Source organism: Trichosurus vulpecula, chromosome 9 (genome assembly GCF_011100635.1).
Source record: "Trichosurus vulpecula isolate mTriVul1 chromosome 9, mTriVul1.pri, whole genome shotgun sequence".
NCBI classification, from domain to species: domain Eukaryota; kingdom Metazoa; phylum Chordata; class Mammalia; order Diprotodontia; family Phalangeridae; genus Trichosurus; species Trichosurus vulpecula.
The window spans coordinates 85,523,964-85,546,249 of record NC_050581.1 but is presented as its reverse complement, the minus strand read 5'-3'; the positions used below and the strand labels follow the sequence as shown (position 1 = coordinate 85,546,249).

At 38.9% G+C, this 22,286-nt stretch overlaps 1 protein-coding gene across 1 annotated transcript; it reads right to left on the bottom strand.

Moving 5' to 3' along the window:
• Positions 1-321: 321 nt before the first annotated feature.
• Positions 322-22,083, bottom strand: CD274 (CD274 molecule). The gene is made up of 5 exons (XM_036739150.1): positions 22,054-22,083; positions 16,452-16,517; positions 14,347-14,682; positions 3,294-3,575; positions 322-443 (listed from the first exon to the last, which is right to left on the bottom strand). The coding sequence occupies exons 2-5, from the start codon at positions 16,501-16,503 to the stop codon at positions 322-324; spliced, it is 792 nt and encodes a 263-aa protein (XP_036595045.1). The 5' UTR covers positions 16,504-16,517; positions 22,054-22,083.
• Between the last annotated feature and the right edge of the window lie 203 nt (positions 22,084-22,286).

Here is a 22,286-nt window from a genome sequence, read left to right as displayed (position 1 = left end):
AAATACTGGATGCATTTCGTTCCTAAAAATCACGCCTATTCTAACAAATGTGAATTGTAAGCTACCAGAAGGTAGGGATTGTGTATATGTTTGTATGTGTTCTGTACATTCATCATATATTATATATGCTCAGCACATTCATCATATACTGTACAAGCTGGCATTCAGTAACTCCTAACTCTCTAGTGGAGTGGCTGTTGAAAAATGAAATGACCTAAACTTGGTAAAATCAGAGTGAGAAGGAGGAACAAGGGTCCAAAGAAACTGAGCTCCACAAAGATACAGGTTAAAAAAAGTAAGGGAGGTTAAGGTAAATTAAATTTAAAATGTAATACCATCTCTTTTTCTACAGCAGAGAAACATCAGAATCAATCCAAAGAAAATGACAGCTCCTAGGGTCCCAAAGTAAGTTCTCAGGTCTGTCTCAGATGATTCATGTTTCTCTGAAAATCAATTGAAAAAAGAAACCAAAACATAAGGCAGAGTTATCACAGCATCTCAGATTTGGAAAAGATCTCAGAGGCCATTAAGTCCAACCTGTACCAGAACAAGAACCTGCTCTACAACACACTTCACAGATAGCCATCTAGTCTTTGCCTGAAGCCTTCACTGAGTGTGAACCACCACTTCTGGGAAGTGCTTTTGGACATCTCAAATTGTTTTTGTTTTGTTTTGTTTTGTTTTTGGAGGGGGAAGGCAGAGAAATTGGGGTTCAGTGACTTGCCCAAGGTCACATAGCTAGTAAGTGTGTCAAGTGTCTGAGGCCAGATTTGAACTCAGGTCCTCCTGACTCCAAGGCCACTCACTGTGTCACCTATTTGCCCCAACATCTCAAATTGTTAGGAAGTTTTCCTTTCATTAAGCATGAAAGATCCTCTTTGCAAATTTTACCCACTGCTTTCAATTCTGTACTCCAGGACTAAGCAAAAACAATTCTAATACCTCTTGAATATGATAACCCTTCACTCCTTTCCCTCTTGACCAAGTCTCTTCTGCAAGCTAAATATCTCCAGTTCTCTCAACAGATCCTCACATAGTATGAACTCAAAGCCCTTCACCATCCTCCTCTGGACATTCCAAGTATTAATGTCTTTCCTAAAACGTAGCAACTAGAAATGAACATAATACTACAGTTATTTGAGAAGGGATCATGAAAATAATTGTCATTCAAAAGTCATCTTACTAATCTCTAGCCAGGGAAAGTGTCTTTGTAAAATTCCTTTAATATTGGCTATGTGTCTTTTATTCAATTCCAGAAACACTGATTAAATGCCTACTGTATGTAAGGCTCTGGGGATACAAAAATAAAAAATAAAAAATGAGACAGTCTCTGTCCTTATGGAATTAGCAATCTAATAAGTGAGATACATATCTACCAATAAGTTTGATGGAAGACAGAATGTAATAAGGACAAAGGGGAGCTACAAAGTGCTCTAGGAAATGGGAAGTAATGAGAAATAAAGATTGAAAGTTAGGCTGCAGTCATACATGGAGATCTTTAAATGCCTGGCTAAGGGATTATATTTTATCCTATAGTACAAAGGGTGTTGCTAAGAGTTTTGTGAACAATGGTGCTAACATTTCTTTAATGTAGGCACTGGAAAACTGTGATAGCACATGCTAATGCATCCCACAGATACATGTTATTTCCCATTGCTAGACTGTAACCTCCTTGAGGGCAGGGGCTGTTTTGCTTTTATCTCTACATCTCAGCACCTAGCGTAGTCTCTGGCATATAGTAGATGCTTAATAAATGTTTGCTAATTGATTTACATGACATATAGTGAGTTGTCTATTGTCAAGTTCTTTGCTCCATCCATTACACAAAAGGTGGTATTCAGTGTGTAGTCCTCTTTCACTTCCCTAAATCACAGAAGGCTGAGGTCATCCCTCACATTATTAGCACCTGGCAACCCTTTACTTCCTTCTGGAATGCTGTATCAGTAAGAAGGTGGGAGTAATAGTTGAGTGAGGGAATATGTTGCACAGATCAAATTAATTGTTCATTGGGCAAGAGAGATTGGAACATCAGCCACCCACACTTCTGTGATGTAGCTGCCTTTGGGGCTACTACTCCCAGAACCATGGTTTTTGCTAAGTCACAGCTGTCCCTGAAGTATTCACCAGTCAAGAGATATAGTTGCCCCAAGGGCAGGTGAGGCAATGGACCTAGTGGGATCCACTCAGGAATGAACTGAAGGAATGAAATTCTGTAAGCCTTTATCAGGAAAGGCATTAATGAGAAGTATAGTTTTTCCATTTGGAAGGAAGGACTGAAGGATGATGGGAGGTGGATGCTGGGTTGTAGGAAATGTTAGCCTTGGACAAGAATCAAAGGTTATCCAATGCAAGAAAGGGTGCTGCCGCCACCTCCCCCCACTCTTTAGCCCCTACTTCTGGCTTGGAAAAACTACTTTCCACCAGATGCCTTATTGATAAGAGATTGCACTTTTTGCAGGGGATGAGCACTATAACTCAGTATCAACACATCAGTTCACTGGATAATGTTTCCCATGGAAACCAAGCATTGCCACCCAGGAAAATGTCAAGGTTTCACCAATCTCAGCAAGGGAGTGAAGTATCAGAACATTTGGGTTGTGTCAGCACAGGAAAAATAAGATAAGAAGAGTTACAAAACAGTCTGAAACTTTCACAAACATACAATTTGCATAAACTTGATGCTAAATCCCTATACTATCACACATGCCAAAAGGAAGGGAGAAAAACTTTTAAAGATTGCCAGTGCTGGCCTTGCCATAAGAGAAGAACTCAATCCTGAATCCCTCCTATTGAACAACTCACAATTCATAAGTCATAGCTTAAGGCAACGTGGTACAATGCTAAAACTGCCAGCTTAGAGGCATCCAGTCCAAACCTCTCATTTTACAGATGAGGAAACTGAGGTCCAGGGAGACAAAATAGCTTGCATTTAGGTTGCACAGGACCAGAGCAAGGATTCTAATACAGGTTCTGTGACTCCAAATTCAGTGCTCTTCCTACTATATCATACTTTTAAAACCCTTACCAGGGCATAAGATTTCCACCAAACAGTAGAAATTGGTGAGGCTGCCATGCTATCCATTTCTGGAAATAAAATTGCCTGGTGTGCATATAGAAGTCATGACCTTTCAAAGCATTTCTGCATACCTTAACTCACTATAGACTTATTTATCACTCTATAGGGAAAAGGAATGGGAAATAACCTGTAAAATAAGCAGTACAGGGCAGTGAAAAGGGGATTGGATGTGGGTGTTGTCATGTTGGAAGATGGTGGGACACATTCTGAAGCATACCTGGGATGACAATCTGAGCTGTAGTATTTTTCCCAGTATCCTTTTCCTGAAACAAGCATTGGAAAACTTCATTCGCCGTTGTGTTGATCCTGAGAGTGCTTGTCACGTTGAACAACTTTTCCCGTCCAATTGAATACATTACAGTAGCTTTGCTACTTAGATCCTGATCCCCACTTTTCCAGATGACCTTTGCTTTAGGATAACCTTCTGACTGGCATGTGATTTCGTACTCAGAGGTGACTGGATCCACTTTGATCCTGTGGTTTATTTTACTGTATGGGGCTATGGAATGAACAAAGTAAAAAAAAAAAAAATCAGCATTTTCATTCAATAGAACATGAGATCTTTGAAGGCAGCCACTCTTTTACTTTTGTCTCTGTATTTGTAGGGCCTCTCAGAGTGCCTGGTAGATAAGTAGGCGCTTCATTATCCTGTTTATTGATTGATTAACTTGCCCAGAACTAGACACAGCTCCATGGAGTTATAAAACAAGAATGAGGGATAAACTAAACAGTCAGTCTCTACGGTCCACTGGCATCCTCATAATGTAGGATACCATACCCCTCCCCCCTGACCCCTGACCCCACATCTTCCTCCCAAGGAGACTTTTTGGAATAACATAACCTAGAGTCACATGGGATGTGCAAACATTTATGGGCTGTATTCTGTGTCACTGAAGTATTTAATACTTTTATTGATGAGATCACAAATCTATCGGAGTATTGACTGGTGTATAATTTTATTTTAAAAATCATTAAATTGACTATAATCCTAAAGGAAGGTAGTTTCATAATTTTTAGATCCTGAGACCTCAGGGTGGACAGGCAGATTCTAAATTTAGACTTGAAAAACTTCCCGATGATTACTGCTAGTCAAAAGTGGAATATTAACAATTAGCATTTTTATAATTTAGAGTTTGCGAAGCACTATACATATATCATCTTATCTGGTCTTCGCAATAACCCTATGAGGTAAGTGCTAATCCCCATTTTACAGCTGAGGAAACTGAAGCTGACAAGGGTTACATAGCTGGTAAATGTCTGAGGTAGAATTTGAACTCCGGTCTTCCTGACTCCAAGTCCAGTGCTCTACGCATGGCATCACTTAGCTGCCGCCTTTGGCTAGCTTTCCTTCAATAGACAATGGGTTCCCTCTCCCTGGAAGCCTTCGAGGGAAGGCTGGATGACCACACATCTAATGTGTGGTAGGGACAGAATTAGAGGATTTGAGAGTTTGGAGAAACTTAAGAGTGTACCTAGTTGAATCTATACCTGAAAAGAATTCACATAATACCACAGAGGATAAGGGGTTATCCAGCCTCTACTTGAAGACGCAAAATAAGAGAGACTCAGTGAGTATGAGTTGGGATAGATGGCCACTGAGTCCCTTCCAATTCTGAGATTCTGTGACATTTTACCATGCCAGCTAAATGACTGCATTCTATTAAATATTTTGAGATTTTTTTTGCTTATGTACTTAGACTTCTAGCATCCCTGACTTCATGTGTGAGTTTTCTCTCTACTGGCATAGATGAAAGCCTAAGAAGACAACCAAATTAAAAGAAAAAAGAAATCACCAAGTAGCAAACCCTTCTGATGATGATCTTTTCCATATTTAATGAGGCCTGTGCTCATATAGCAGATATTCCATCTATCATTCTATCACTGAGTCTTTATTAAAAGTGTTTACAAGTTGGAAGGGCCCAACAGAAATTACATTCCACTGGCATAGCCCACAAGAGGAAGCCCAGGGTCACTTCCATACCAAAACAAGGCATAGGAGTGGGACTTCAGCACAGGTTTCTCCATCTCTAATATTTATTTCCTTCCTCATATAAGTAGTTTAACCACAAAAGGCCAACCAACAGGGAATCTTAAGTCCTCATTTCATTCAGATATCATAGAGTAGGGGCAGCTAGGTGGTGCAGTGAGTACAGCAGTGGCCCTGGAATCAGGAGGACCTGAGTTCAAATCCAGCCTCAGACACTTGACATACTTACTAGCTGTATGACCTTGGGCAAGTCACTTAATCCCAATTGCCCTGCCTTCCCCCCTCCAAAAAAACCCCAAAACCAGATATCATAGAGAAAAATCCCAGTGGAGACAGCATAGAATAGAGATGTCTGGGAAGTGAGGTGAAGGCCTGGATCCAACCAAGAAAATGTAAAAACTTTTGTCATCATAGCCTGAAATGTTTCTGGACATGGAATCCAAGGTTCCAGTGGGAGAAGGTGGAGATGAAGACTCAACTTGTGAACTCAATAATAAGAAGATAGACCCAACTTGTGATCTCAACAATAAGAAGATATAGCATAGAGATGTCCAGGAAGATATATAAGCAACTAACAGAAATATGTAAGGATATAAATAAAAATATATGAATACATATATATATATAATATATATGAAATATATACAAAAATAAAAATATCAAAGGATATGAATAAAAATTATCAAAAAAGATGATAAATTAATAATCATATGAGAGAACATTTGAGATCACTTATAATAAGAGGCATGTGAATTAAAACAATTCTGAGGTTTTATCTCATACCTAGAAAATGGGCAAAAGATAAGAGCAAGCAACTTAGACGGGTTATGGAAACACAGGCACACTAATGCCTGGTTGTTTGAGCTATGAATTGGCCCAGCAATTCTGGAAAGCAAAATATCCATGTCTATTGATTCAGAGATTCCATCGTTAGGCATATACCCCAAGGGGGTTAGTGACAAAAAGAAAGACCTTACCTCTATAAAACAAAAGTACTTCCCATAGTTCCAAAGAATTGGAATCAAAGGAGGTAACTACAGACAGGTGGAATGGTTAAACAAGTACATGAATGTAATAGAATATTACTATGTTGTAGGAAACTATGAGTATGATGAAAGCAGGAAAGCATGGGAAGCTTTTATGAACTGATGCAAGACATAAAAAGCAGAACCAGGAAAATAATATGCATAATGTACACAAATATGAAACAATAGATGCAAAAACAAAAATGGAAACAACAACAGCAAAACAAAATTGAATGGCCACTTTACACATAAATGAGTTAGACATATGGACATTAAGGTTCCTAAGGTCTCACATTCCTGTGATTCACAGATATGTAAATGTTATTAAGTAAATGCTTGTTGTGTACATAGTACTGTATTAATACTATTGATTGGGGTGGGGCAGAGCCAAGATCGTGGCTGGAAAGCAGGGACTTGCCTAAAGCTCTCCCCCAGGACCCTCCAAACACCTATAAAAAAATGCCTCTGAACAAATTCTAGCACAAAATAGCAGAGGGAAGCAGGGCTCCAGCCTAGGACAGCCTAGATGGTCACTGGGTAAGATCTATCTTACGGAGCTGGGAGCAGAGGGGAGTGGAGCCCAGCGTGAGCAGTGCCTGGACCAACCAGACCAGGAGACAGGCGGAACAGGCCCTAGCACCCTGAATCAGTGAGCTGTGGTAGTTACCAGACTTCTCAACCCACAAACACCAAAGACAAAAGAGAAGGTTAGTGGGAAAAACTACGGGACAGAGTGAAAGGAGTTGGTGGTTTGGCCACCACCCCAGGGGTAGCGGAGGTGGTGCAGCTCTGAGGAAAGAACTACAGCTGCAGTTGCTTCTGGCCCAAGGCCCACCTGGTGGAGGGAATTAAGTGGCGGATCAGCAGGGCCTGCTTAAGAACTGAGTCACAGTCTAGGTTGGTGGCTCTTGGGGGAGGAAGAGTGCTGGTGTGGCAGAGCTTGCTGTGTAGAAATAGCTCTGAAAACAACAGCACAGCCCCTCAAGCTTGGAACAAAGTACTCTCTACTGTAGAAGCAGTCATACCCTGACAAAAAGCTCCAGGCTCAAGTAGTTGTCTGGGAACATGGCCAGGCAGCAAAAACGGACTCAGATTCAGACTCGGACTTTGGAATCTTTCTTTGGTGACAAAGAAGACCAAAACATACAGCCAGAAGAAGTCAACAAAGTCAAAGAGCCTACATCAAAAGCCTCCAAGAAAAACATGAACTGGTCTCAGGCCATGGAAGAGCTCAAAAAGGATTTGGAAAAGCAAGTTAGAGAAGTAGAGGGAAAATTGGGAAGAGAAATGAGAGTGATGTTAGAAAACCGAGTCAAAACCAAGAAAAACAAGTCAATGACTTGCTAAAGGAGACCCTAAAAGTACTGAAGAAAATAACACCTTAAAGAATAGACTAATCCAAATGGCAAAAGAGATCCAAAAAGCCAATAAGGAGAAGAATGCCTTGAAAGGCATAATTAGCCAAATGGAAAAAGAGGTCCAAAAGGCCACTGAAGAAAATACTACCTAATAATTAGATTGGAGCAAGTGGAAGCTAGTGACTTGATGAGATATCAAGATATTATAAAACAGAACCAAAGGAATGGAAAAAATGGAAGACAATGTGAAATATCTCACTGGAAAAACCTGACCTGGAAAATAGATCCAGGAGAGATAATTTAAAAAATTATTGGGTTACCTGAAAGCCATGATCAAAAAAAGAGTCTAGAAATCATCTTTCAAGAAATTATCAAGGAGAACTGCCCTGATATTCTAGAGCCAGAGGGTAAAATAGAAATTGAAAGAAATCCACAGATCGCCTCCTCAAAAAGAAAACTCCTAGGAATATTGTCACCAAATTCCAGAGTTCCCAGGTCAAGGAGAAAATACTGCAAGGAGCCAGAAAGAAACAATTTGAGTATTGTGGAAACACAATCAGGATAACACAAGATCTAGCAGCTTCTACATTAAGGGATCGAAGGGCTTGGAATACAATATACCGGAGGTCAATGGAGCTAGGATTAAAACCAAGAATCACCTACCCAGCAAAACTGAGTATCATGCTCCAAGGCAAAACATGGATTTTCAATAAAATAAAGGGCTTTCTAGCTTTCTCAGTGAAAAGACCAGAGCTGATTAGAAAATTTGACATTCACACACAAGAATCAAGAGAAGCATGAAAAGGTAAACAAGAAAGAGAAATCATAAGGGACTTACTAAAGTTGAACTGTTTTACAATTTACATTCCTACATGGAAAGATGATGTGTATAATTCCTGAGACCTCAGTATTAGGGTAGCTGAAGGGAATATACATATATAGACAGAGGGCACGGGGTGAGTTGAATATGAAGGGATGATATCTAAAAAAAAAAATCAAATTAAGGGATGAGAGACGAATATATTGAGAGAGGGAGAAAGGGAGAGAGAGAATGGGGTAAATTATCTCACATAAAAGTGGCAAGAAAAAGCAGTTCTGTTGGGAGGGAAGAGGGGGCAGGTGAGGGGGAAAGAGTGAATCTTGCTCTCATCGGATTTGACCTGAGAAAGGAATAACATACATACTCCATTGGGTATCTTACCCCACAGGAAAGAAGGAGGAAGGAGATAAAAAAGGGGGGACAATAGAAGGGAGGGCATATGGGGGAGGAGGTAATCAAAAGCAAACACTTTTGAAAAGGGGCAGGGTCAAGGGAGAAAACTGGATAAAGGGGGTTAGGATAGGAAGGAGCAAAATATAGTTAGTCTTTCACAACATGAGTACTGTAGAAGGGTTTTGCATAATGACACATACATAATGATAATGATGTGGCCTATGTTGAATTGCTTGCCTTCTTAGGGAGGGTGGGTGGGGAGGGAAGAGGGGAGAGAATTTGGAACTTAAAGTTTTAAAAGCAGATGTTCAAAGAAAAAAGTTTTTGCATGCAACTAGGAAATAAGATATACAGGCAATGGGGCATAGAAATCTATTTTGCCCTACAAGAAAGTAAGGGAAAAGGGGATGGGAGGAGTGGGGTGACAGAAGGGAGGGTTGACTGGGGAATGGGGCAATCAGAATATATGCCATCTTGGAGTGGGAGGGAAGGTAGAAATGGGGAGAAAATTTGTAATTAAAACTCTTGTGAAAATTAATGCTGAAAACTAAAAATATTAAATAAATAAATAATTATTTAAAAAAAGTAAAAAAAGATTAGTAAGGTGAAAAAAATACTATTGATTCATGAATGCAAAGAAAAACTACTCCAAGGGGTCTCTGATTAATAAGCAACTTTGGATACATTCCAGTGACCTCCAAATCTTAGATAAAATCTCAAAGAATCATGGGATTGAAATCATGAGCTTGAAAGGGGTCTTAGAACTCCTTAGGTCTATCCCACTTCAAAAAAGGGGAGTGATTTGTTCAAGTTCATACTGATAGTAAGTAGCAGTCAGGATTCTAATCCATGTCTTCTGCTTTCAAATCCAGTGGTCTTTCCATGGTACAATCCTGTGGGTATATATTGCATGAAGCTGGCCTTTAAATTCACACGCACCTACATGGAAAAGCATCTTCATGGTTATTGCATCACCACCCACATTGACTATTCTCAGTTGTGATATTTACACGTAACTTGGGTGACCTCAGGCCAGTCACTTCCTGTCTCTAGACTTCAGGTTTCTCTGCCGTAAAGTAGGGGCATTGAACAAAGTGATCTCTAAGGTCACATCCAGCTCTAAATACTATGAAAATAAGTTTCATTCTTATATTCCTCCATTGCGTCACCATTTCATTTTCTTTGACAACTTGCAAGGAGCCAGTAATTAGAAAAAAATATGCCCACAGTTTATGATAAACAACTCGATTTTCTATGTCACTTCAGGGTTTGTAAGGAACTTACCTGATCATAACCCTGTGATGTAAGTATTCAGATATTACTATCCTCATTTTACAAATGAGGAAACTCAAATAGAGTGGTTAAGTGAGTTGCCAATGACCAAACAACTAGTGAATATTGGCTAATATTTGAAGTCAGCTCTCTTAACTCCATCACTTTCTACTACCCTCAGTGTCAAGTATTTGAGGTAGGAAGCAGGCAAAGGGAACTGGTACTTAGCAACCAAAGAAATTACCATAACTGACTTAATACAGAACTAGATTGTGGCCAGTTTCATTATCACTTTCGAGATATCTACTCTTAAAATCCCGTGGTAAGTAAAACTTCCCTTTATGAGTAAAGACATGTCACTAGGTATTCGCAGTGATGGGAAAAGAATGTTGACTTATTACTGTAAAATCACTTGCATAAATGAAGGTAACTCCACTTCTTAGAGCAGTAAAACTGAATAAAGCATACAAGCATGTAGAGCCTTCCAGGTTAGCACATTAGATGCATGATCATTTAATCCTGCCTCTCCTCTGCTCAAAACCTTTTGATACTTCCCTTCTGTAAAATGGGCATAGTAACAGCACCTCCTTCCCAGGGTTGTTGTGAGGATTGAATGAGATAATAATTGTAAAGCACTTAGCACAGTGCTTGGCACATAGTTAAGTGCTAAGTAAATGTCAGATTATTCACTACTATTATTTATTTTTAATAATATTTTTATAATATTTATAATATAATACTTATATTTATAATATTTATACTGAGTAAAGTTCTAATTCCTTAACCTGGCATAATCCCATGAAAACATGGCACCACTCTAGCTTTTCAGATTTATCTTGCACTGCACTTTCTTTAAAAAACAAATGAACAAAAAAACCTCTACAGAAATAGGTATAAGCTGGAAGCGATGAGACTAGACAGTGCTTCGCGTAAAAAGAAAAAATCTTCAGGAGCTAGTAGACTGTAAGCTCGCGTCAAGTCCGCTGTGTAACATAGCAATATTAATTATTTAAAATGATGAATGTGATTTTATTCATTCGTCTATTCAGTAAGTTTTTATGAAGTACCTACTAATTTGTGTATATTAGACACTAGATTTCAAAGACAAAAATGAAAAGTAAAAGCCCCAGTTCTCAAGGAGTTTATATTCTACTGAAAGAAACCAATATATGTGTAGATACATGCTGAAATGCATAGATCATGGACCACACATGCCAGTATGCCTAATGTATACACATGCATTTGTAGGTTGGTAGTAATTATTCAAAAGGGGTATTGGCAAACTAGAAGCTGGGATGTGATCTCCTCTATATGTTCTTCAAGTCAAGCTAAATCAACAAGCACCTACTATATGCTACTTCCCTCCAACAGTGCAGATCACAACTTATCCATGCCTATCTTTGTGAAGTTCCCTCCCATAAAGTAGAGTTTATAGATAGACTAAAAACTCTTTGTTGTTGTGGTTTAACCTCTCAGCTCCCCAGGCAGTTCTCTAAGACAACAAGTTGCAGAATAGATAGTAATCTGCTTTGGTAGAGGGAGTTTCCTCACCGGAATTTTCCTATACCAATGAAAATTCCCACCTAAAAAAATTGACAAGTTGGGGCATGGTCTAAGAAGGATGATGGACAGTGAGAGGATCTGCGATCACACCAAAGGAGGACTGGTAGAAGGAGTTGAGGATATTTAGTCTGGAGAAGAAAAGAATGAGGAAGGATATGATGATCGTCTTCAAATATGTGAAGGATTGTCAAGTGGGAAAGATTAGATTTACTTAGGTTGGCTCCAGAGGCAGAGATAACACCAATAGGTGGAATTTGCAAAGAGGTAGATTTTCCTTCAACATAAGGAAAAACTTAATAATTTAACTTAATAATTAGAATTAATAATAAGAATTAGAATACCCAATACAGAAATGGGTAGCCTTGGCAGGGAGAAGGCTTCCAGTTGTTATTAATGATTTGGAAAAAGGTTGGATGAGATCATCTACAAAAGATTTTGCAATAAAGTCTATGATCTTATGAAATCCTCACTTTGAAAATTATCCACATCTTCCACATTTGTATTCCTCATCTTTCCTTGTCCCCATTATACCATTTTTATCATTGCCAATATGAACTTAATTGTCAGTCCATGGTAAAACAACAGTCCCACTATGCTATCTCAAGTTTTACTTGGGCCACACTTGCTTCCAAACTTTTCAAGTAGAAGGGCTTTTTTTGAATTTCAAAAAGTTGTGTGGGCAATCAGATGAAGGTATTTTATTTTGTTAGAGATGAATAAGGATAAAAATGATAATTCTTGATGGGTATATGGATTCATGGATCTCTTGTAATAACTCTGAGGTATCACTGGCATCCTTGAATCATAGACTGGCCAAGTTAAACAGGACCTCAGAAAGCATCTAGTCCAACCCCTGCCTGAATAAGAATCCTTTCTATGATCTAGCCAATAGGTAGTCATCCAGCCTTTTCTTGAAGATGTCCACAGAAGGAAGCCCTTTTGCTTCTCCTGAGGCTTTGTGGTTGTTCATTTGTTTTAGTCATGTCTACTCTTCATGACCCCATTTGGGGTTTTCTTGGCAAAGATACTGGAGTGGTTTGTCACTTCCTTCTCCAGCTCATTTTACTGATAAGGAAACAGAGGCAAACAGGATTAAAGTGACTTGCCCAGAGTCACACAGCTAGTAAGTGGCTCAGGCCAGATTTGAACTCAGAAAGACAAGTCTTCCTGATTCCAGGCCCGGCACTCTATCCACTGTGCCACCTCTTGAATTACATGTTTTAAAATCAGCATGGAAGTTGGTGTATATAGCTTGATGAATGGGAAAAAAAAAGAGAAGACAGCTGTGTTCAAATGTTTGAAAGGTATATAAGAGAGTAATTGTTACTCAAAAGTAAGAGTAGTAACAGCAAGCAGATTTTTAGCTCAACTAAATATCTTTCTAGCACTTGGAGTTGTCCAATAATGGAAAAAAGCTGCTTCAGAAGTAGTTAGATCTCTATTACTGACATTGGAGGCACTGAGTTGTGGAAAAAGTAGTGAATTTAAAGTCAATCAATGAGAATTTGTACTATTATGTATAAGGCACTGTCTAATGTGTTGGAGAGACAAGACAAAAATGAAATAGTCCCTGCCCATGAGGAGTAAATCAGGAAACCCAAGTTCAAATCCTAGCTTCACTAGACCCAATTGAGGTCCATGACACAAAAAATGTGAAGAATCCCTGCTCTAAAGCCATGATATTCCTAGAAACTTGCTCTTTCATTCTCTTCATCTCACAAGTCAAAAAGGAGGAATCAATGACTTCTTATACTCCATTCTCACTTTCTGGTGAAGGGAAGAAAGAAGGAGGGAAGGAAGAAGAGGAAGGAAGGAAGGAATGAGGGAAGGAAACAAATATTAAACTTCATATCATTTATTATTATCATTATTATGTGCTAGGCACCATGCTAAGCACTTTACAAAGCCTCGACTACATGACCTTTTGATGTTTCCATTCTACTAATCCTCAATTCTAAGTAATCCCCCCACCACCCACCTTTTCTGCTCTTATTCTCCAGTCACTGAGGGTTGCTGGAGAAAGTTTGCTGATTGGTTTCACTGTAACATCATAAGATCATAGAATCTAGAGCTAGAAAGGAATTTAAAGATCATCTCATCTTACAGATGAAACAAATAACTGAAAACTAATTTGCCCAGAGTCACACAGATAATAATCATCAGGGTTAATATCTGAACTTAGGTTTCTTGACTCTAGGTACAATATTTTCCCCCGCTATACTTCAAGTTGCTTCTTGATCCTATACCCTTCTGCTTCCTTATGGGTCTTATTTCTTCAGTTATCCCTCTTCTCTAATGTACCTTCTCCATTTCCTCTAGCTACTTTCCTTCTGCTTATAAGGATTATCAAGTCTCCTTCATCCAGGGATATTCTGGAGCCAGCTCAAGCTGTGAAATGCTACAAATCAGGGCTTGATTTATTAGTTTCTTGATTGTCCAGATAAGAAAGCAATGGAGAAAAATGTTAATATTGAAGATTAAACTTTGAAATGTATTTTGCATTTCCAGAGGGCTAGTTGTTAAACATACTGGTAAAAAACCATTGTTTGCACCAGCTTCCACCCAGAAATAGTCTTAACTTTCCCCTACTCTTTGCTGCTAAACTTCTAGAATGAATAACCTATATTCGTTGCCTCTATTTCATCAATAACTCACTTCTCAGTTCTTTGCAATCTAGTTTCCTTTCCCACCACCACTCTACTAAAACTACTGTCTTCAAAGTTACCAGCTGCATTTCCCAATTGTATTTCAATGTAGAAGTTAACTCTATTTTCATGGGGTTTTATGTTTGTTTTTTGGTGAAAAATCAAATTCCCTCTTTTTTTTTTGTTTTAGCTATGGGGCATTCTCACCATTGACGGTCAAAGTAATCCACTTGTAATCAGCTCCCCCATAGCCAATAAGGCAGCGATAAACCCCAGCATCTTCTACTTTCACGTTGGTGATGTGAAGCAGAGATTTTCCCTTGAATAGTTGGTCATTCAAATGCCTTAATCGTGGGTTGCTGTTCTGGATTTTGAGGTCTTCTTCACCATGAACAAATTTCACAAGAAACTCTCTTTTTTTGTCCCAATAAACAGTCAGGGCACTCAGGTCTAATTTTTCTCCCACTGGAAAACTGCATTCCATAGTCACATTGCTGCCATAACATGCTTTATATTTGTCTTTGGGAACAGAAACAGAAAAGGCTGGAGGGAGGAGAGGCAGAGAGGAAAATCCAAACCTCAGACTTTAGAAGATAAACATTCTTTTCAAAGTATACAGCAAATGTTTTATTGTATTTACAATATGCTATAGAGCAATCAATCATAATTGACATTTCACAGCTCACACTTCTATATGCTTTAATTCAATAAACATCTAAATGCCTATTATGTGCAAAGACAGAATATAAAGACACAAATAAAACCACCCATACCTTCAAGGAGCTTACATTCTCTGGTAAAGGACAGGTAAAGAACAGCAAAAATACAATATATACAAAATATAAGTAAATGCAAAGTAATTTTAAGAGGGAGAGAGTGCTAACAATTGAAAGGTCTTATAAAAGACGTGGCTCCCAAGTTTTGAAGGAAACCAGGGATTCTACAAGGCAGAAGCAAAGAGGGAAAGCATTCCATACACTGGGAACCATTCATGTGGGTGAAAGCAGGGAGGAAAGCAATAGAATGTCACATATCCATAACAGCTACCAGGCCATTCTGATTGGGACAGAGAGTGTATGAAGGGAGGTCATGTGAAATTTTAATTACCCTTCAAAGTGTAGGAACAAAATTGAAATAGGGGATATTTTAACAACTCTCTAAAAAAATTTGATGCAAATGCCATTAGACCTGATTTACAGATGAGACTGAGGCTTAGACAGATTAAGTGACTTATACAGTATCATACCATTGGCACATAAAAGAAATAGAAATGATTGTCTCCAAATTATTTCTAAAAGTCTAATTCTTTAAAATGCATATTGCATTCGGCCTATTTTATTACATTCCAAGGCCCTCTACTCTACAAGAGTGTTAAAATCATAATCACCTCCCAAAAGATATTATTGAGCACAGTGTAAATATGAAATGCCATAATTTATTAAATGATGACTTGGTGCTTATAAGATCATAGATTTAGAGCTAGAAAGGATCGTGAGATCCTCTCATCTAACCCCTTCTTTTTTATAGATGAAGAAACTAAGACCTGGATTGGATAAATTACTTGTCCAAGGCCACACAGGTAGAAGGTGGTAGAACTGAGATTGAAACTCCTCCTTTGACTCCAAATCCAGCCTCACTGCTACCATGCCAAATAGCAAAGTCAGGAGGACAGTGCATGTTGCAATGGCATTGGGGCAAGTCTCACTTAGTTTCCTCCTCTGAATAATAACAGTTAGACTAGCCAGCATCTGGGATCCCATCTAGATCAATGACATAAAATTAAGTCTTCCGATGCCAAATTCAAGGCACTCTCCATTGCAATATACTGCCTACCTGCTAGTTTACTGCATAGAAGCCACCTTCATCCTGTTCTGGGGCCAAACAAGGAGGGTCTTCTCCGATTCTATGCGAGGCACCAATCTGCATGTTAGATCCAAAAGCTCTCATCTCAAAGTCCCATTCAGTCTGCCATTCAGCTAACTTAGTCATAGGATATTTTTTAAAAGGACCAAGTGACCTTTGAAATAATCAAATCCCTTCATTTTTGCTGAGAATAATAACTACCTGTCTTTGTTCTTTTACCAGAGCCCTTGAATCGGAACAGTGTGACTAAATGCTCTCTGGGTTCTCTTCCTATTTGAAATTCTATGATCCTTGAAGGCCAATCTATGACTTTTCATCAACACTGAAATTCTTTCTTGGAATGTACTTTTCAGAAAAAAATATCTTCAGAGTTTTAATAATGACTCATAGATAGCTCCCAAGTATGATTTCTTAAGGACAATGTTGAATGCAAGTATTTAGCCACTTACCATTCAGCAGATTCCAGGAGAACATGAACACAAACACAAGCAATATCCACATCTTCCTGCAACAACCTAATGATGGGACACACAAAAAGAACATTGCTTCATGTGACTAGAATTCCATAGCTAAGCAAAGGATTACTTTGTACTTGTATTTACAGTGCCTAGGTGCTTAAGAAATGCTTGTTGATTGGTTGGTTTTTCTAACTGAAACAAATACAGCAATAGGATAACGCCTTCATCAGAAATTTGGAAAGGTACAAAGGATCAGGAAGATTTGTTGTTGATTATTCATTCTCTTCTCTGTTACATATGTTGTTGTTGAGTCATTTCAGTCATGTCCTACTCTTCGAGACCCTATTTGGGACTTTCTTGGCAATGATACTGGAGTGGTTTGCTATTACCTTCTCCAGTTTATTTTATAAATGAGGTACTGAGGCAAATAGGGCTAAGTGACTTGCCCAGGGTCACACAGCTAGTAAGTGCCTAAGGCTGGATTTGAACTCATGAAGATGTCTTTCTGATTCCAAGCCCAGTGCTTGTGCCACCTAGCATGCAGATACATCATACTGTGGAAAAGCTTGGTCATCCTAAAGAAGTCAAGGAAAAAAAAGCAATGAGTCCACTGGTCTAGGATTAATTTATAAGTGTGTATATTTTGAAAGCATAAAGGCCAGGCATAATTTGTCTTCCTTTTCCCTTCTTTCATTTGTGTGCATTTGTCCATCCATCTATCTATCTGTCTGTCTGTCTGTCTATCTGTCTATCTATCTACATTGTTTAGAGGCAGCTAGGTGGCCCTGTGTATAGCATGTTGGCCTTGGAATTGAGAAGACCTGAATTCAAATCCTGCCCCAGATACTTACGTAGCTCTATGGTCCTATGCAAATCACTTGACCTCTCTTAGTCTCAGTTTCCTCATGTGAAAAATGGGGATAATAGTGCCCTACCTCACAAGATTGTTGTGAGAATCAAATGAGATGACATATGTAAACCACTTTCAAAACTTAAACCATTATATAAGTTCTAGCTATTATTTTCTCAATTAACAAAAATCTATTTTCACCACTCCCAGCCCTCCCATTGAAAAAAAAATGAATAAGAGGGAAAAAAACCCTCCTAACAAACATTTGTCATTTTCTTTTTGTCAATTTTACCAAACTGATGGGTTTGAGATGGAACCTCAGATTTGCTTTCATTTGCATTTCTATAGTTGGTAGTTATTTAGAGAATTTTTTTCACATAGCTATTGCTAGCTTTGATTTCTTCCTTTGAAAAGTGCATGTTCCTATCCTTTGACTATCAATTGGGGAATGTCTCTGATTCTCATAAATTTGAATATGTTTCTTATATATCTTGGAAATGAGATCTTTGTCAGATCTGCTCCCTAGCCTCTTTCCCAACATCAGCCATTTATTAGTGTAAATCAGCCCCTAGTGTGTGGAATCACTATTACTGCTGAGTACTAATTGAATTTCAAGCAGCAGAAAAAAATATGAAATGAATAATTTCAATCATTGTGGGGAAGTTTTTAGGGGTCAAGGACAGGCACCTTCCCAGTCCCTTAAATTACAGTATGGATGGCCACCTATGTATAAAGCTGTTTTTTTTTTTGTTAAGAATCCAGTGTACTTCAAGCATCATTATTTGCTATCCTAATGAGTTCTTCCTTGCTAAAAATTTTAGAAGCATAAAAGTGAAGAATTTTATACTTTAATATTTTAAGGATTCACCTGAGAGGATACCCTCCACTGATGATTTTTTTTAAAAACTTCCTTTATTCTGTAATAAACTGTCTCCATTAGTCACTGTGGATTAAAAAAAAAAATTCAGCACTTGGTTGTCCAACCTTCTTGTGACTGTCTCTGCGTTTAGTTAGATTGGCACTCCCCAAACATCAGCTCCCATTAGGATGCCTTCTTCTCTTACCTGCCCTGTTCTCTGAGATGTGGCTTTAAGACCTTAGAGGTCTTAAGCCCAGGTCACTGACTGGCATCTCTACCCTGTGGTTTTTAATCTATAGCTGTAGTTAAATTAGAACATTGTTCATGGCCAGGCACTTTCAATTCAAAAGGGTTCATTAAATCCCTGCTATACACAGGGCACAGTTCTAGGAGATTCTTAACTTGGGGTCCAAATTTTAAAAAGAATAGTTTGATAACTGTATCTCAATAGAATTGTTTTCCTTTGTAATCCTATGCATTTTATTTTATGCATTTTAAAATACTATTCTAAGAAGGAGTCCCTAAGCTTCATGAACAACAATGAAGGGGGCATGACCACAAAAAAGGTGGAGAAGTCCTCCTCTACAGCACTGACAAATGGCCATTCAGCCTCTGCTTGAGATCTCCACAAATGCGGAACCTGTTACCTTTCTAGGCAGACCACTGGACAATTGAAATGTTAGGAAATTCGTTCTTCTACTGAACTGAAATCTGCTTCTCTCTTCTCACACCTTCTCATGAAATCTGAGAAACTATGTCATAATCCTTTTGATACTGTTTATTATATCATTTAATGTTGATCACATCATATCATATCATATTTCTTACATCACCTTAATTTTCAAATATATCCCTTCCTCATTCTCTGCTCAGCAAGTCAGAAGGAAAAAAAAGAAAAAAGAAAAGAAATTCTAAACCAACCAAGAGATTTACCATATCTGATGCTATATGCAATCTAATATAGAATACTAAAAGCAGCTAGATAGCACAGTAGATGGAGCTCTGTATTCAGGAAAACCTGTGTTTGTATATGGCCTCAGACACTTACTAGCTGTGTGACCCTGGGCAAGTTACTTAACCTCTATTGGTCACCATTTTCTCATCTATAAAATGAAGATAATAATAGCACCTACTTCCTAGGGTTGTTGTGAGGATAAAATATGTAAAGCAAAATGCAAACCTTAACACGTTATCTCCATGTTAGCTAGTATTATTCCATACTCATTGTACCCCATCTCTGCAAAGATGAAAAGGAGGTGCTTTTTTTTAACTCTTCTCAAATGCATCTTTGATTGTTATAATTACACAGTAAACTCAAACTCATATAGCCCTTGGGAGATAGATTAGACTGTAACGTCTTTGAGGGCAGGAACCAGATCTTAGCTAAATTTTGTTACCTCCTACCAGGGCATAGTACTCCACACATATTAGTGATCCAATAAATTCACTTCTTCAATTCAACAAATATTTAATAAACTTCTACTCTGGGTCAATGTCTGGGAGATGAAGAGAAAACAAAAAAAATCCATCTTCAAGTAGCTTACATTTTCCTGGGGAACTACAGAATTTACACAAATAAACACAAGGTAATTTGAAGAGGGAGAGGGTTCTAACAACTCAGGCATCAATTTACACGTCATTGATGATGTGACGCTCAAGATGAATCTTGAAGGAAAATGAAGATTCTTGAAGATAGAGATGAGGAAAGAATACATTCCAGCCATGGAGAAGAGCTATGAATGCTTAAGGGTGGGAGCTAGAACATTAAATATAGGGAACAACTGGCATTCTATTTGGTCTGGCTCAATCAATCAATCAACAAGCATTTATTAAATACCTTCTATGTGTCAGGCAATTTGGTAAACTCTAGGATACAAAGAAAGGCAAAACCCAGTCACCACTCTCAAGGAGCTCAGTCTAATGCTGGAGATAGGGTACAGACAATTATGTACAGACAAGAGGAAACACTGGAAATATTCAATAGATGGAAGGCACTAGTATTAAGGGGGATGGAGGGAAGGTTCTCAAAGGTGGAGTTTTAGCTGGGATTTGAACATAGAGTGTATGAATGGGAATAACATGAAACAACACTGAAAGCTGGAGAAGCCAGATTGTGGAGAGTCCCAAAGGCCAGTCTGTGGAATCAGTATCTCTGTATTTTATCCCAAAGACATTAGTGAACCACTAAAGGATTTCTCTCCTCCCCCCCCAGGGGGTGTGGCATAGTCAGAGTGCTACCTTAAGAATATTTTGGCAGCTGTGTGGAGGAAGGACTAGGCTGAGGGGACAGAATGGAGGCAAGGAGACCAATTAGGAGGTTATAAAAGAGTAACGGACTTGGAGACAAGAGAGACCTAGATTGCAATTTGGTTCCTACACATCTAGCCATGAGATTTTGAACAAGTTACTTCACTTCAAGTTTTTTATCTGTAAAATGGGAAAAAAATAATCCTTATACTACCTCCTTCCCAAGACAGCTGTGGGAAGAGTGCCTTAAAGCTCTACGGAAAGGTGCTTATTGTTGTTTAGTCATTTTTCAGTTGTACCCAACTCTTCATGACCCCATTTGAGGTTTTCTTGGCAAAGATACTGGAATGGTTTGCCATTTCCTTCTCCATCTCATTTTACAGATGAGGAAACTGAGGAAAACAGGGTTAATTGATTTGCCCAAGGTCACACAGCTAGTAAGTGTCTGAGGCCACATTTGAACTCAGGAAGATTCATCTTCCTGACTTTAGGCCTGGCACGCTATCCACTATGCCACCTAGCTGCCCATCGAAGGGCTAATTACTGTTAAATATTGCCCAAAAAAAACCCAGTAAACATTGGCTTCTGTTTCCCTCGTCCTCAAAAGTAAAAAGGAAGCGGTGTAGTGTCGTAGAAAGAGAAGGATTTGGGTGTTAGGTGAATTGATGATCTTCCAGGTTCCTTCCAGCTCTGATTCAAGGCTGGTTTCCCCTTTGGCCTTACCTATCAGCATTGCTAAAAATATTACTCAATGGTGACAGCTTTTTTATTTTTATGCCTGGTTTGGTGACACGGCCAGTATGGCTGTGTGCACTGAATGTCACAGAATGTTAGAGCTGAATATAGAAGCTTAGAGATGGGGTAGTCTAACCCTTCATTCCACAGAGGAGAAATCTGAGACCTAGAAAGGGTCCAATAACTTTGTCCAAGATCAGAGACAGCATCCTGCTATGAAAAATAAAAAATCACTCTATTTGGAGTCAGAGGACGAGATCTCTGCAATGCAATGTCTTGCCTATGTAACCTTGGGCATATCACTTCACCTCAGTTTCCTCATATGTAAAACAAGAAGGTAGGACTAGAGGGCCTCCAAGGTCCCTTCCAGCTCTAGATGTACGAGCCTATGAAACACAGGTAGGTTTTAGATTTGGAGATGACCTCAGAGATCAGCCAACCACTTCTTTTTTATAGCTGCGGAAAATGAAGCAAAGAAAGAGAAATGACTTGCTCAGGGTGACACTGCTAAAAGAGCTGAGGCTAGGATCTGACTTCCAGTCCAGCGTCCCTTTCATTAGCTATTCTCTAGCTCAACAGCAGAATTATTGGAGCAACCCAGAGAGGCAAAGCAGGTGTGACAAATAGACTTCAACACTGTTTAATTAACGAACTTAATCATAGCCTAGGAAAGAGAGTAGGTCCCCTTATCCTCTGGAACCCCGAGAGCTCACCAGCCTTGAAGTTCATTTCCATTGGCTCTTGCTTCCAATTCATCATATTCCGAACTATGCCTTGAATAAGGATCATTCTCCACAACAGCCATAGAGTTTGGGCTGAAAGGGACCCTCAGGGATCGGAAAGTACAAATCTTTCATTTTATTAATGAGAGAATTGAGACTCAGAGAAGCTTACATACTTACCCGGGTTCGTTCAAATAGTGGCAGAGATGGGATTCGAACAAAGATCTTCTGACCCCAGTTCTGGTCCTCCTATTTGGAAGTTCTCTGCTTCCCCAGGCTCACAAACTGTGCACAGAAAGACCTATGGATGTTCACCTGCTGTCAGGGATGGAAATACGGCTTTCATCCAAGTTCCTCCCTCCTCCTACCTTCACGTAGTTAGATCGCTTCCCAGCAAAAGGCTCTTTCACCAC